This window comes from Haliaeetus albicilla, chromosome 20, assembly GCF_947461875.1.
Source record: "Haliaeetus albicilla chromosome 20, bHalAlb1.1, whole genome shotgun sequence".
Taxonomy (NCBI): Eukaryota; Metazoa; Chordata; class Aves; order Accipitriformes; family Accipitridae; genus Haliaeetus; species Haliaeetus albicilla.
Window position 1 is genome coordinate 874,246 of NC_091502.1, and position 14,388 is coordinate 888,633.

The 14,388-nt window shown below is 37.2% G+C and overlaps 1 protein-coding gene and 1 long non-coding RNA gene across 22 annotated transcripts in view; one reads left to right on the plus strand and one right to left on the minus strand.

Annotated features, from left to right (window-relative positions):
* POSTN (periostin) overlaps positions 1–14,388 on the plus strand; it is a 38,370-nt gene that overhangs the window by 16,364 nt on the left and 7,618 nt on the right. For 6 of the 21 annotated variants that reach the window (XM_069807920.1, XM_069807921.1, XM_069807923.1 and 3 more), the window contains exons 10-19: positions 752–900; positions 1,421–1,557; positions 2,327–2,457; positions 5,820–5,950; positions 6,124–6,226; positions 6,575–6,642; positions 7,223–7,268; positions 9,480–9,527; positions 12,910–13,005; positions 13,621–13,710. In XM_069807920.1, the coding sequence (XP_069664021.1) occupies positions 752–900; positions 1,421–1,557; positions 2,327–2,457; positions 5,820–5,950; positions 6,124–6,226; positions 6,575–6,642; positions 7,223–7,268; positions 9,480–9,527; positions 12,910–13,005; positions 13,621–13,710 (999 nt within the window). The remainder of the gene's footprint in view (positions 1–751; positions 901–1,420; positions 1,558–2,326; positions 2,458–5,819; positions 5,951–6,123; positions 6,227–6,574; positions 6,643–7,222; positions 7,269–9,479; positions 9,528–12,909; positions 13,006–13,620; positions 13,711–14,388) is intronic. The other 15 variants (XM_069807926.1, XM_069807932.1, XM_069807934.1 and 12 more) reach the window with 6 other exon arrangements.
* On the minus strand, positions 6,799–13,121 carry LOC138690133 (uncharacterized). The gene is made up of 2 exons (XR_011328929.1): positions 12,557–13,121; positions 6,799–8,809 (listed from the first exon to the last, which is right to left on the minus strand). It is a non-coding gene; the product is annotated as an uncharacterized lncRNA (long non-coding RNA).

The following is a 14,388-nucleotide window of genomic DNA, read 5'->3' on the forward strand; positions in this document are numbered from 1 at the left end:
AGAGAAATAGAGATACTTCATCCTTTCAAAATACATACCATGCAGAAAGACAAAAAAAGCCTAATGACCAGGCTGCACAGTTTTTTTTTAACGGCATCATTTGTTAATGGAAATAGTATCACTAAAATAAGATACAAAATATGCACAGACAGATTGTGGGAAAGGAAAGGTATTAATGAACTGACAGTTCCCTTAATCTTTGGGTTACTTGTATTAGATTCACAACTTGTTTATTCTCAAAAAATTTATACAAGAAGATTGGTATTTTCCACTACACTGAAGCAGAGAGAAATTGATACAAATATACTATAAAACAGGGGTTCGCATATTTGCAGAAGCGACTACATGGGCATCCTAACTTTTCCCCAAGAATTTGGTTAACTCACCACCACAGAAGCAAATTTGGAAAGGTTTTAAGGTGCACATGCAGAAAGGAAAAGTTGTAATAAGAAGTTCAGCAGTAATTCAGAAGCTGGAGCAGGCCCATATATAAATTATCAGCTATATTATTTATAGTAATTAATCAGGGCTATGTCAAAAGTCATTACCAAATTTAAGGAATGGCAATTTGTAGAAACTACTTAACAATTCATTTTCTGTGTACACAGGTCTGTCAAACACTTAACTCAAGCATTTCAAAGAAAGATACAATATTTCCATGGTCTTTTAATATAGCATCCACAGTTAACCTTATTTAAATGAAAAATCACTATATAAATCACTATATATTAATATCTAAATGGCTTTGTAGATGACACCTTAAGGATGGATCAACGCCGCCTTAAAACGATCCTGCAGAATCACATTATAAATGTGAAAGTTGGGCTCAATGAACTGTACAATGGACAAGAGCTGGAGACAATTGGAGGAAAACTGCTTAGAGTGTTTTTGTATCGCACAGTAAGTGAATAGGGCTTTCTAACAATATGTATCCCAGCTATGAAAATGAAGAATCATGAAAGAACAAAAGAGAAAGCTGAATGAAACCTCCAATGTTTGCCATTATGAGACTCTAGCAAAATCTTTAAGGTTTTAGGCTGGGAAAAAGTGAAAGGAACTTTGGGAACTTTGTTTGCATGGAAGACTCCTTGGGAAAACAAAACAGGTTTCCAGATCCGGCACTCCATTAATTACAAAGTTTTAAAGCTAGGTTTTTTTAGAGTCAGTTAAGAACATTCTCAAGGGAAACAAAAAAATCAAGTCTGGAAATATTTACACTTACTCAAGATTTTGCTACTTTTGCTTTCTCAAGTAATACCAGATTTCCTGGTAAGAACACACAATTTGACTTTAGGAAATACATATGAATATTATTTTTAAATTTAGGAGCCTCTTGGAAAGTATGCCTCTATCTCATTTTATCAAATATGTTTAAGTTATTCATTGTGTGAATAGCTACACTTGTTTGTCTTTTAATCAGGCTGTATGTATTGAAAATTCATGCATGGTCAGAGGAAGTAAAGAAGGAAGGAACGGTTTTATTCACATCTTGAGACAGATCATCAATCCAGCAGAAAAGACATTACATGAAATGCTGAGAAATGATAAGCGGTTTAGGTGAGTAGCAGTTTTTTCAGCACTGAGATTTTCCTACAGAGGGTAACTGTATATACAGCACAGATGGTCTGAGAAATAGTTGTGGACTGTGGGCTGTCGGATACTGGAGAACAAGGAGGGCAGGGGAGGGGGTATTACCTCCTTAAAAAAAAAAAAAAACAAAAAAACTCAGGGGATGGGGAATAAAAAAGAAAAGATGTTCTTCTTCAGCTCTGTGCTGAAAGGGCTCCGAGACTTTATGCTAGAACGGTTGTTAACGGCACATAGGAGTCAGTAAGACACCAGAATGAGAGGAGTAAGAGGACAAAAGGGATTGGATGATGCATCCAAAGCTATAAATGCAGTGGAGTCTGGAGGTTTAACTAACAAGTAGTACAATTCCATATGGGTGCAACATGATTGCATACCCTTCCCAGTACCTATTCTGTCTCCGCTTCCTGTAAGTATCTCAATACTCCTAAAGAAAGGAACTATCCTTGGCATCCTCCCTTCATCTCTTCTATCTGTGGGGTTTATATTTGAATTCTGCTCTGATCCAGGCTGCCAATATTTTTTTTTTCTCACATCTTTTTTGCTCAGTCTGTTGCTCTTAAGACTGTCTTTTTTTTCTCATTTTCCTCCTCCACTGTCTTTATTTCTGGGAAACAGGGCAAGTGTTTGAAAATTGATGCACTATCAGAAAAAATGAGGGAACTAAGTGCTTGGACCCAAGTATAGTTACTACACTTCAACAGAATGTATTTGTGTTTTGTCTGTTTGCTGTAAACAGTGTTTTCCTCAGTCTGGTGAAAGCTGCAGATTTAGATGATGTTTTGTCACAGCCTGGAAAATGGACTCTGTTTGTTCCAACTAACGATGCCTTTAAAGGTTTGACTGATGATGATAAGGATATATTGATAAGTAAGTAACATAAGAAAACTAGAAATATAAGCAAAGGTAAAAATCGGTGGGAAAGGTGGCTAATGCATTTCTTACACAAAACATGTCTCATAAAACAGTTTACCTTTTGCGCAGAGCAGGTCATAGGGCTTCCCTAAATTAATTCCTTCTTGGGGGTTAGAGAAAATATCTTTTTGGAAAAAAGCATCCAACCTGAGTTTAAATTTAAATTCTTGATATATTATTCCAAGGTGTAATTACCTTCCAAGTAAAAATTTGCATTCAGCTTCAACTTTTCATCATTTGACCTTGTCACAGATTCTTTAAACTGAAAGGTCTCTTCTATCAGGAGTTGTGACCACTGCATTAAAAGATATGTAGTATTGACGTTCCTATCTTTCCTTTCCTCTCTCTTCTCTGCCTCCACCCAGTGATCTCTGATATAACTTGTGCTCTACAAGTTAAATATTTAATATATATTACTAAATGTGAATTTATGTAATTTCTTTCCATTTTATGCTTTTAAACTCTGGAATTACATAGATTTTTCACATGATTTAGAAGTAGTTTCTTTAATGTCATGCTTTATTTCTGTAAGAGAAGAAATGCACAGTGAATACTTCAAATCTCCTCCAGAATTTCCCACTAGAGGAGTAGGCTGTGGCCACAGCACTATAAATATTTTTAGTTTATTTGAGAGTAATGTGAATCTGGCCTGTGCACAAGTGCAGGAGGAGTGATTGCCTTGAATCCCGTGATTGGCTTGAATCCCACATCCAGAAGGTCAGTCACTTTTCTGCTCCTGCACTTTTCAGATCAAAGTTCAAAGACATGAAGCCAAATCCATGAATCCCTAATGACTTCAAAGAGTCCAGCTCAGAACATAGAAAAGCAGCAACCCTAGCTCTATACAGCCTTTAACTCACTGGAATTTGAATTATCTCTTCAGCCATTTAATGTTATGATAGTGGTCTAAATTACCTTCTAGTGTGGTGTGTCTCTAGTGACTAACACTAAATAACAGCCTAAATGACTAATATTAGATAGCTAGAAAATGAAATGAAGCTTGTCTCAAGGCTGTGAACTGAAGTAACTGGATAAATGCCATTGTTCTGTTTTTATTGGACTACATAGTTATTTTATTAACTAAGACTGAGTTTATCAGGTCTGTTATTTTTGTCTTCAATTCACAACTTATCATGTACCCAAGGCCCATGCCATTTTTTACTTCTATAATTAAGAATACAATTATGCGCCATTCTGCTTTTCAAGGGGCTTTATGCACTATCTTCTCCTATCGTTGTGACTCAGTTTCTACTTCCTTTCCTTGGCAGATGAGAATTTAATTTACCCTCGTTATTTTTTTACTGCACAATGTCCATTTTTGTGTGTCAGATTACTTTCTGTAGTTCTGTCTTGGCTTTCTTTAAAGACATTATGTTGCTTTCTCCATAAAAAAATTACATATTTTAAGGTTTAATTTTTAAGGAATATAAAAAAAAATACTTTCTTTATCTGTAAGAATGACAGAAAACAAAGATTATTTTACCCAGTAACCATTATGGCATAGAAAAAGGTAATCTGATAGTTTGTGAAAACAGTTTTTGAATGGCCATGTTTAGGCTTTGTATATAACTTGACGCTATCTATGAATGGTCCAGTCACAAAATCTCAGTGCTAATTTTAGTAGGAAGAAAGAGAGAATTTAATTGCATTTCAGTAGTAAAGTGAATTGCATTAGTATCAGTGATCAAAGCAAAAAGCAGAAAAAGGAAAATATTCACTGAAAGAGACACCAGGAAAAAATTATAACCAGACAGTATTTCCATTGCAGTTTCATCAAGGCTGAAACTCCTCATAACAATCAATATCAGCCTGTAATGCTAATAGGAGACTTGTAATAGAATGGTCAATATTCCATGTAGTGGCAAGCAGATGTGTTTAGAGACTGCTCTGCTTCGTACCCTGTCTCCTGGAGAAGTTATGGATATTCCTACAGCCCATCCTACGACTCTGAACCTCCATGGACCCAGAGCACCAGAAAGCCCTGTCAGTTCACCAACCTGAGCTCCAGAAGCCATTTCCTTTCTAAGACAGTCTTGAAAATGTTGGGGTTTTTTGCTTTCTTCCCAATTAGGAATGTCAAACTTTGAAATATGGAAATCATCCCTAGAATAGGGTTTTTTCCCCAACTTTTCCAAGCTGTGTCTGTACTCTGTAAGTACAGTCAAAACCAGCACTCCAAATGACTCCTTCTTTTCTGCCTGAAGTAAATAGCAACTTTCTCCTGCTCCAGGTGGGAAACACTATATTTACATGTATAGATGTGTTTTTATATAGAGTTGTGAGTTATCCCCAGTCATCTCAGAAAGGTGTTGCCACAAGAGAATAATTATATTAACTGTTAGCTATGGTTCCCTTTAATTGCAACAGTGTTAAGGCTGGTGTTTATTTAGTAGCTTGGTGAAATTTGGTATTACCGACTGCTTAGTGGTCCTGAAATTACTGTATTTGCAAATGATTTGTAGAGCATATTTAAGAAAAGGGCAAAAAAAAAATCTGATTAGAGGTGCAAGCAAGTAAGAGAAAATAATACAGAAAAAATAGGAAAATGCTGGCCACTTTCTGTTCTTCTGTATAGGAGTTCTCATAGCATCTTTATGATTGATTGTGTTTAGCTCTGGGGCCCCCAATGTAAGAAAGACATGGAACTGCTCGACGGGGTCCAGAGGAGGGCCACGAAGATGATCAGGGGGCTGGAGCACCTCTCCCATGAAGACAGGCTGAGAGAGTTGGGGTTGTTCAGCCTGGAGAAGAGAAGGCTCCAGGCAGACCTTACAGCAGCCTTCCAGTACCCAAAGGGGGCCTACAGGAAAGCCAGAGAGGGACTTTTTAACAGGGAGTGTAGTGATAGGACAAGGGGTAATGGCTTGAAACTAAAGGAGAGTAGATTCAGACTATATGAGGAAAAAATTTTTTACTGTGAGGGTGGTGAAACACTGGCACAGGTTGCCCAGAGAGGTGGTCGATGCCCCATCCCCAGCAGTGTTCAAGGCCAGGCTGGATGGGGCTTGGAGCAACCTGGTCTAGTGGAAGGTGTCCCTGCCCATGGCAGGGGGGTGGGAACTAGGTGATCTTTAAGGTCTTTTTCAACCCAAACCATTCTGTCATTCTATAATTATGTTCTGAGTGCCTTTTTGTCATATAGTTGTTTTTTTCCCTTTATCATCATTTTAACAGATTGAAATTGTGTGTGTTCATGGTAGTTTCATTCATACTATGTTTAGTTCTAGCTCAAGCCTGTGTGAATCCTTAGAATTTCCAGAAAGAACTATCCATTACCATTTAATTTTTACTCCTACTTTCCTTTTCTTTTAAAATAGGAGACAAAAATGCTCTCAGGAATATTCTTCTTTACCACTTGACACAAGGAGTTTTCATTGGAAGTGGCTTTGAGCCTGGTGTGACAAACATTCTCAAAACCATCCAAGGAGGGAAACTCTACTTGAAAACAGTTAAGTGTTGAAGAAGAATTCTCCCTGATACAGACAGCCTTGTAACAGGGATTTGGCATTCCATGTCTATCCGCATTACAGAATGGGATGCATTTCTCTGAATGTTACATTAGGGTTTGGGGTTGTTTTTTCGTGCCCCTATAACTTATGTTCTCTTTTCATCTTTTACCAGGTGAATGATACTCTTCTCGTTAATGAACTGAAATCAAGAGAATCTGATCTCATGGCAACCAATGGTGTCATTCATGTTATTGATAAACTCCTATATCCAGCAGGCGAGTATTAGTTCATGGAATTTATACACACCTTTCTGAATCTCTTTACATTTTATGTAGGTGCAATAACTTAAAAAAGTTAAGTCCTTTAAAGAGACAATTCCTATGTAGAATAAGAAACAGAAAATTTACCTCACTACTCAACCTTGCTTGAAACCATGGCAATTTTGAAATTCTGTGATAGTCAAGTATATGGAAGACAAGATGTCATAGGCTATCTTTTCCACTGATATGGAAGAATGTATATGTGTGAGTGTTTGAGAGTGATTGCATCCCCTGATCACTGTAAATGAAAGTAAAATGAACACAGATGTATGTTTCCTCTTACATGCCTATTTCTTTTGTCAGATCTGCCTGTTGGAAATGATCAGTTGCTCACAATCCTGAAGAAGTTGATTAAGTACATTCAAATTAAGGTACTCTTTAATGATCCCTTTGTCTTTTTGGCGGGATCTTTGAAACCTTGTACTTTATAGTTCATAAGTGATTCTCCCATCCCTCTGTTTCTTCAGCAGACAACACATTCAATAGCTCTCAGTTACCCAAGTATAATCATGGACGATACACTGCACTCAGTAATTAGAATTTATGTTTTTCAACACCTAAAAATTGTAGAATATTTGCATTTGGATAACTCCAGTGTGAACTGGCCCAAATCTGCTCTTTGGTTCAGGTATATTGTATCACTCCAGCAAAATAGATCACTTCTAAATCCTTGAGGCAATCCCTCTCTGAAAGAAATACTGAGTGGCTAAATTGCGGTGTCATTAAACCCACCAGCCTCAATAGCCTGTGGAGAAAAATAGGCATCCTTTTATATCTCAGCTATCATCTTGAGATTACGTTCTCCTTCAACAATGAATGAGAGGACCTAAGCAAATAGCATAGCCTAACTTTTAGATCAATGAAGCAGTGAATTCTACCCACACTCCTTAGGAAACTAGAAGGCAAGTGCTCTTTCTTTTAAATTTTAAGATTACTTTTCTGTATTTATAGTTTGTTCGTGGCAGTGCCTTCAAAGAGATTCCACTGACGTTTTACAGTAAGTTCATTTTAAGTACTTCCAGATGGGTTTGAGATTGCTTTTTAAATGTTGCCAATTCCAATCTTGAATTGTAGATCTTTTTTTCAATCAAAAAGAAAACAATTTCTGGGAAAGTAAGATGTGCCAATGAAGCACAGGAAGAGAAGGACTCAAAAGTAGAATGTTTCTGGCTGTTGTGCTACTGTGTATTTTTTTCCCTTTCCAGATGTGTGACAGGAAAGTAACCCTGAAGCAAGCTGTTCAAACTCTTTGGGGTAGGCAAGATACACATGGAAAAGATTGGTTTTCAGTTTTTAGCCAAGGTCCAGTGCTTGGTGCACAGCAGAGTTGTACTGTCTCTCTCTCCAAGGCGTAGTATTGTACTGTACTGACTCTCCAAGTACTACTGACCAAGATCTGCACTGAGATACTTTCTTTTTCATAAATGCTTCCAGAGGGACAGGGTGTACCTGTTCCACCTATTTCCCATATGTACAAAACTGAGGCTTGTATGGGAGGCAGTTGTTCTTACCATTTTCTTTTAGGGAGTAAATGTAGAAAAGGAACCTTTTTTGTTCTCTTGCAGCCTTTCTCAGGATTTGCATTTAGTTTCTGCATATAAAGGAGAACCTGTTGAAGCAAACCGTTAGAAGACAAAGATCCTGCTAAAGCTTTGGCTTGTGAGGGAATATGAGTTTAGGCAGATCATTACATTTTTATAGGATTCTACTTAAATTTCTCAGTCGAAATTGAGACCATCACATTAGGCTTTTGAAAATTGAGACTGGACACGCTGAAGTTAAAAGACTCTTGGAACAACAAATAAAATAATCTGTCTTAATGGCAAGTTGAACATGAGTCAACAGCATGCCCTGGCAGCCAAAAGGACCAACCGAGCCCTGGGGTGCATCAAGCACAGCATCACTAGCCAGTCGAGGGAGGGGATTGTCCCACTCTACACTGCACTGGTGCGGCCCCACCTCTAGTTCTGTGTGCAGTTTTGGGTGCCTCAATAGAAGAAGGACATCAAACTGTTAGAGTGTGTCCGAGAGGAGGGTGACCAAGATGGTGAAAGGTCTTGAGGGCAAGGTTTAGGAGGAGTGGCTGAGGTCACTTGGTTTGTTCAGCTTGGAGAAGAGAAGGCCGAGGGGTGACCTCATTGCTGAGGGGTGACCTCATGGCAGCCTACAGCTTCCTCATGGCGGGCAGCCGAGGGAGAGGTGCTGATCTCCTCTCTGGTGACCGGCAATAGGACACGAGGGAATGGAATGAGGCTGCGTCAGGGGAAGTTCAGACTGGACATTAGGAGAAGGTTCTTCACCAAGAAGGGTGGTCGGTCACTGGAACAGGCTCCCCAGGGAAGTGGCCACGGCACCAAGTCTGTTAGAGTTCAGGAGTGTCTGGACGATGCTCCTAGTCATATGGTTTAGTTTTAGGTAGTCCTGCAAGGATCAGGGAGTTGGGCTCAATGGTCCTTACGGGTCCCTTCCAACTTGAGATATTCTATGATTCTATCTCCCATGGCCAGTGAGACTAGCACAAGAAGCACTGCCCATAAACTGAAGCAAGGGAGGTCAACGTCAGACATTGAGAAAGTTGTAACTGTTGATATATCTGGATGCGGGAATGGGAAGGCTGGGACCCCTACTAGTGAAGGCTCCTCTACCTGTGAATGGATAAGAGTCAAATAATGATCTATCAAAGTTGCTCAATGAATACTTGAGTCTGTGTTAGGTGTAGAAGGACAACTCGATCTCCCAAGGGCACCACAGTCATGGTCTCTGTGACATTCTGTTGAGTGTAAGAATAGCTCTGAATGTCGGAGGGTTTCCTCTGTTTACGAGGTCAGCTCCCTAATGAAAAGGACAAGATTAGAATTTAGGATATGTCAGGGAATTGTGCAAATCTTTATGCAGGGAATTGTATGAGCCATTATTATTATTATTATGTACCTTTCATTATCATGGGTTTCATGACCAGTGGGTTTCAGAAGGCACAAAGAAAGGCAAACAGCGTGCCAGCAGACTCAGTCTGCAGGTGACTTCTATACACCACCATGTAGTAACTAGATCCAAGATCCATACTCTAGATCCTTTTGAGTTACTTTCCATCCATTAATATCTGTGTTTTTATCCACATCTTTGTGACCAGACCAAATATAACTGATCGTTACCATAAAGAAACTGTAAGAATGGAATGTGCTTTATATTCCATTTTCTATACTTTCAGAAATTAACATAATTGAAAGCAACGTCCAGCCCATCATCAGAAAGGAAGGTAAATGATGCCCTTAGTATATATATTTCTGTATATGTTCATATACATATACAAAATATATATTGTATATATTTCTTTAACAGGATGCATTTTGTACATAACAACTCAAGGAAGTTCAGGACTTTGCTGGAAAAGCAAAGATACAAATATTGCGATTAGAACTGGCTGAAATATTTTGTATAAATAGATTTCCCACTGTTGTTTTCCCTAAATAGATTTTCTCCTTTTTCTATGGGCATTTAAAAAATATTTTTTAAACAATCTTTTTTCAAACCATTTCTTTTAAGTGTCCCAAATATTACTATACTTTCAATTAAAAAAAATCCTTTTTTTAAAATTAAAAGTTATTTTTAAAAATGAAGTAGATTTGTTTCTTACACTTTGAAGAAAAAAAAATCACTTCATTTTTCTATAGTTTTCAATCAGTTCTAAATATCAATATCTGTCAGATGCCTGGAAAGGACGGTTAACCAAACTTTCTTTTTCAATTTCTCGAGGCAAAAGCATGACTTAAAGATTAGTGGTGGGACTGAAGAAAACAAAAAGTGGGGCTGGGACTGTCAAAATCACTTGTGATTCATAACTTAACTAAAAAACCTAGACCAGGTACACTGCTAATGAGCTGCACTTTCCCATTGAAATAAAAATACTCGGGGAGAATCTGGTTGAGCTCAACTGAGGAGAAAGGCAGTTAAAAATGTTTTGCAAAAATTTTATCCAGACTGATTAATCATTGTTTCTGGGAGGGCTTCCTCCCAGCAGGAGTGACATGAGCTTCCTCATTCAGCAGCTTGTCTGTGCTTCATCCCACTTAGGATTAGACACCATCTAACATATATGCTGATATTTGTTGCCTAGTCTCCATTATTAAATCAGATCCACAGAGCAATATAAATAAATAATATAAATATAATAAAATGAATAATGTAAATATAATGCAATAAATAATACAAATAGGTGATTCCATATGGTAATTCATCCAAGATATTTTAGAAATCTTCCTGTGATGAAGGTGAATCACTCTGAAAGTACCTGTTCTTCTGTGTTAAACCCAGAGACAGGGCATATCGTTTAGGTGATTTACACAATGTGTAGAAGTTGAAAGTTAACTGAAACAAAACCCCTGTAAAAAAAACAACCAAAAAAAAAACCAAAAAAGAAATGTCTGGGCATTTCTATAGTTAAATGTACAACTAAGTGTTATTCATCAGAGAGAGAAAAAATACAAGTTAGTGAGTATTGAGGAGTTACTCATTTCCATTGCCAGTATAGTGTCTCTGCTTTGGGACACGCTCCAGGGAGCGATCTCTGGCCAGTACAGCCTTTCTGCTGATGATTCAGAAATAGACCCAATAAAGCCAACTCTGGCCCTTCTGAGCTTGCTAATAGGAACAGTAGTGAGCAGCAGCTCCCATCAGAGCCACATAAGCCCACAACTGTCTGTAGAAAAAAGCTGCAAAGTTGCATGTTAATTTTTGCAACGTATGTCAGGAAGTTCTAGCAGATCATGATGGAAAGGAGATTTCAGTAAAAAAAAAAACAAACCACCACCATCCCCACATTTAGAGGGTGATGTCTGCCCTTTCCGTCTCAATGTTTTCTACTTGAGTTGTGCTTCCATTGTCCATCCATATGCAAGTTAAAGGGATCTAAAGAGTTAAATCTGATTGAAACCCAAATTTTAATGGATTAAATGTTCAGAGGATTGGTCCTAGACTAGGCACTATAGCAAACTATGGCTTTACCTTTGTTTTGTGTATATCTGCTATATCAGTCACATGGGAATGTACAGTAATTTAAAAATCTAAAAATAAATAAAAGGATTTATAAACATTCATAAATACACATTCTCATGAATATTCATCACTTTTATCAATGTATATTGGTATTTAATGGGTTCTCAACATGCAAAAATGCCTCTAAATTTAAAACAGGAGCAAGTGAATGAATCTTGTAAGATTGCTTCTTTAAAATATTTATGAATGTTTTTCAGCCAGACTTGTTAGAAAATAAAAGAAAAAGCAATTGGTTGTTCAGCTATTTAAAACTCAGAGTAGATGAATAGAACTCTATAATAACTGGGCATCATTATGATCCTATTGTATCATCTCATCTGCAGCAAATAAATGAATTCTTTTGCTCTAAAGTCTAACTTATACAATCATATTCTGTTGCAAAAGCAAACAAAAATATATGCTTGGATTTGTAACTATTGAAGGACACTAGTTAGCCCGAATTGTACTGTTTTCAACAATTAACACCAGGAACACATTTCAAAAAGCTATTATTAAAATCCTGATCAGTAATTAAAAAAAAAAAAAAAAATCTGTGCAGTATTGACTTCTACATATATTCATATAAAGAAAAATTTTTAAGGGATTTTTAAGGCCAGTGAGACAGACGGACTGTGTTAAGTTTCTAACTCTGAATAGGGAATAAGGGAAGTGTGTGTTACAGCAACTTCTGAAGTATAAGATGTGGCTGTAACACTTGTTACAGAAGAACCATGTTATTCCTGTTAATTAACTGCATCAATGGTATGTTCCTAATTTATTTAGTATCTGCTGCTCCAGCATGTCAGTCAGAGGTACATTTGTACCAGTGTGGTCTGTAGGGATTGCACAAGATTAAGAGGCTTGTTTTGGCCACTGAAGTCAAGATGACCTCTCCCATGCAGCTCAAAGAATGATAGCCATTAATGCTACAAATATCCTTACAGCCATTCCAGTTGATTTCTTGAAGTTTATTAATTATTTTTTTTTTTTCTAAGCTGGGTGACCACTGGCCAAGTCTTGGTAGCTTAAAAAAAAAAAAAAGAAAAAGAAAAAAAAAAGCCCAAAACAATGTAAGGGTATTCTGATTAAAAGACCTAGTTTCCCCTTGGATATCTATACAGTTAGCAGGAAATAACATTACAAACATTCCTTTCTCTAGTTCTTTTCTAAGTTTTCACAGAATAGTTTGCATGCTGATCACTGGTGGAACAATAGCTATAAGATTTCAGCAACGCCTCAGAGTAGGCTTCTTACCAGTATATGTATAGGCGAAGACTTCCTTTCAGCTGCTGAGGATCTGCTTTTTTCTTGGAGACTTGTCAACAAATGTTACAATATCAGATACACAGAAGTAAAAAAAAAAAAAAAAAAAAAAAAAAAAATTGTAAGTAGTGTGCAATAGGATCTAAATTTGAGATAGGATGGGAAAAAGTGCAAGACTGTACAGCATTGCTGCAAATGCCTTCTCAGATTTTCAAAATTCTCCATTATAGTCATCTAGGTTATATAGGGTAGGAGGGATAATGCTATCTTCATCTCAGCCCTGTGGAATACCATAAATATTTTTATGACTATTTGTAACATGTTGTTTTTTTCCTATGTCACAGACCCATCTATCACACAGCTCACTAAGTTAATTGAAGGGGAACCTGAGTTCAAAATAGTCAGGGAAGGGGAGACAATAACTAAAGTGATTCATGGAGGTTGGTATGCTTTCAGCAACTCAATTTGTATTAGTTAAAATTTGAAACATTCACTATTCCCAGCCAGTTTCTACTTTATGTAGGTGATTCATGTTATATGTGAGACAACTGTTCTGTTTTTAACAAGACCTTCTGAAAGTGTTGTAATTTCATTGCATCATTTCATTCCCAATTCTCATGCATTTCAAAAAATTGGCATTTTTGCCTACCCGTGTCCCATAGCTACAGTCAAGACAGCGTTAGAAATGCTCTGCATGCTGACGTAACATGTCTCAGTTAAGAATTATTTGCTGGTTGTTGTCCTGAAGTAAAAAATGCACTATGTAATTCTGTGATAGAAAGGCAATTTTATCACAGAGAGATAAATTTTGCATTCATCTTTGCTAGGGGCATTGGGAAGTTCACCTCTAGGGTGCTTTTAAAGGAAAAACAGCATGTAACCATCCTAAATTTGGAGGAAGCTTCAGGTTCCTGGTCTCTGAACATTTTTTTATTTTTCGTAAAATATGCTATGGTATTTCCTTGGGTGCGTCAGTGAGTTTCAGCATCTCAGAAACAGCACTTGTAACACTGTTCATCACTTGATTAATGTCTTCAATTTAAAAATCCTTGTAGAACCAATTATTAAAACATACACCAAAATAATTGATGGGCGACCTGTGGAAGTGACAGAGAAAAAAGTAACAGAAGAAAGAATTATTCAAGGTAAACTATGCTGAGCTATTCATACTTAATAGAGTTCACCATTACATACAAAAGTAACACATCTTAAGTTCGGTCCTAATGCCTAAACTGCATTCCCTGGAGAGATTAATTTTTCCCTAATGTTTCCCACTGCCTATGTATGGCTCAAATTCTGGCCATGTGTGCAACACACACGTATACAGAAATGGCAACAATATTTTAACAGCATGCAAAACAATGAAAACTTGTCTTTTTTTTTTTTTTTAATGTATTTGCAAAGTGTCTGCTTTTGCAAGCTTCTTGCTGCCATTTCAGGATGAGACTGATTATATTGCATTTTTTTTAGTCTGGCTTGCTTTAGAAGGAAGTTTGTTGGTTTATTTGGTTGGGTTTGTGTGGGTTTTTTTTGGTGAACTTTTGTGTTTTGTATCTCCAGGTAGGTTTCATTTGACCAAAGGTAGACTTTCAGTGTGTAGATACCTACTTTTGCTTGTTATCCCAGGCTCCCTTGACAGTCATTTCAGAAAAAGAATTTCTCTGTAAGGAGGGGCCTCAATTGATCTGACATGCACAAGTTAGACATTTGTATTCAGCTAATACAAGATAAAATTAATGTGCATCTGTGTCCCTTGATTTTTCTCCCGCAGTAACTTTCAAACACTTTGGCCAATTTTAATTATATTTTACCTACTACAGAGA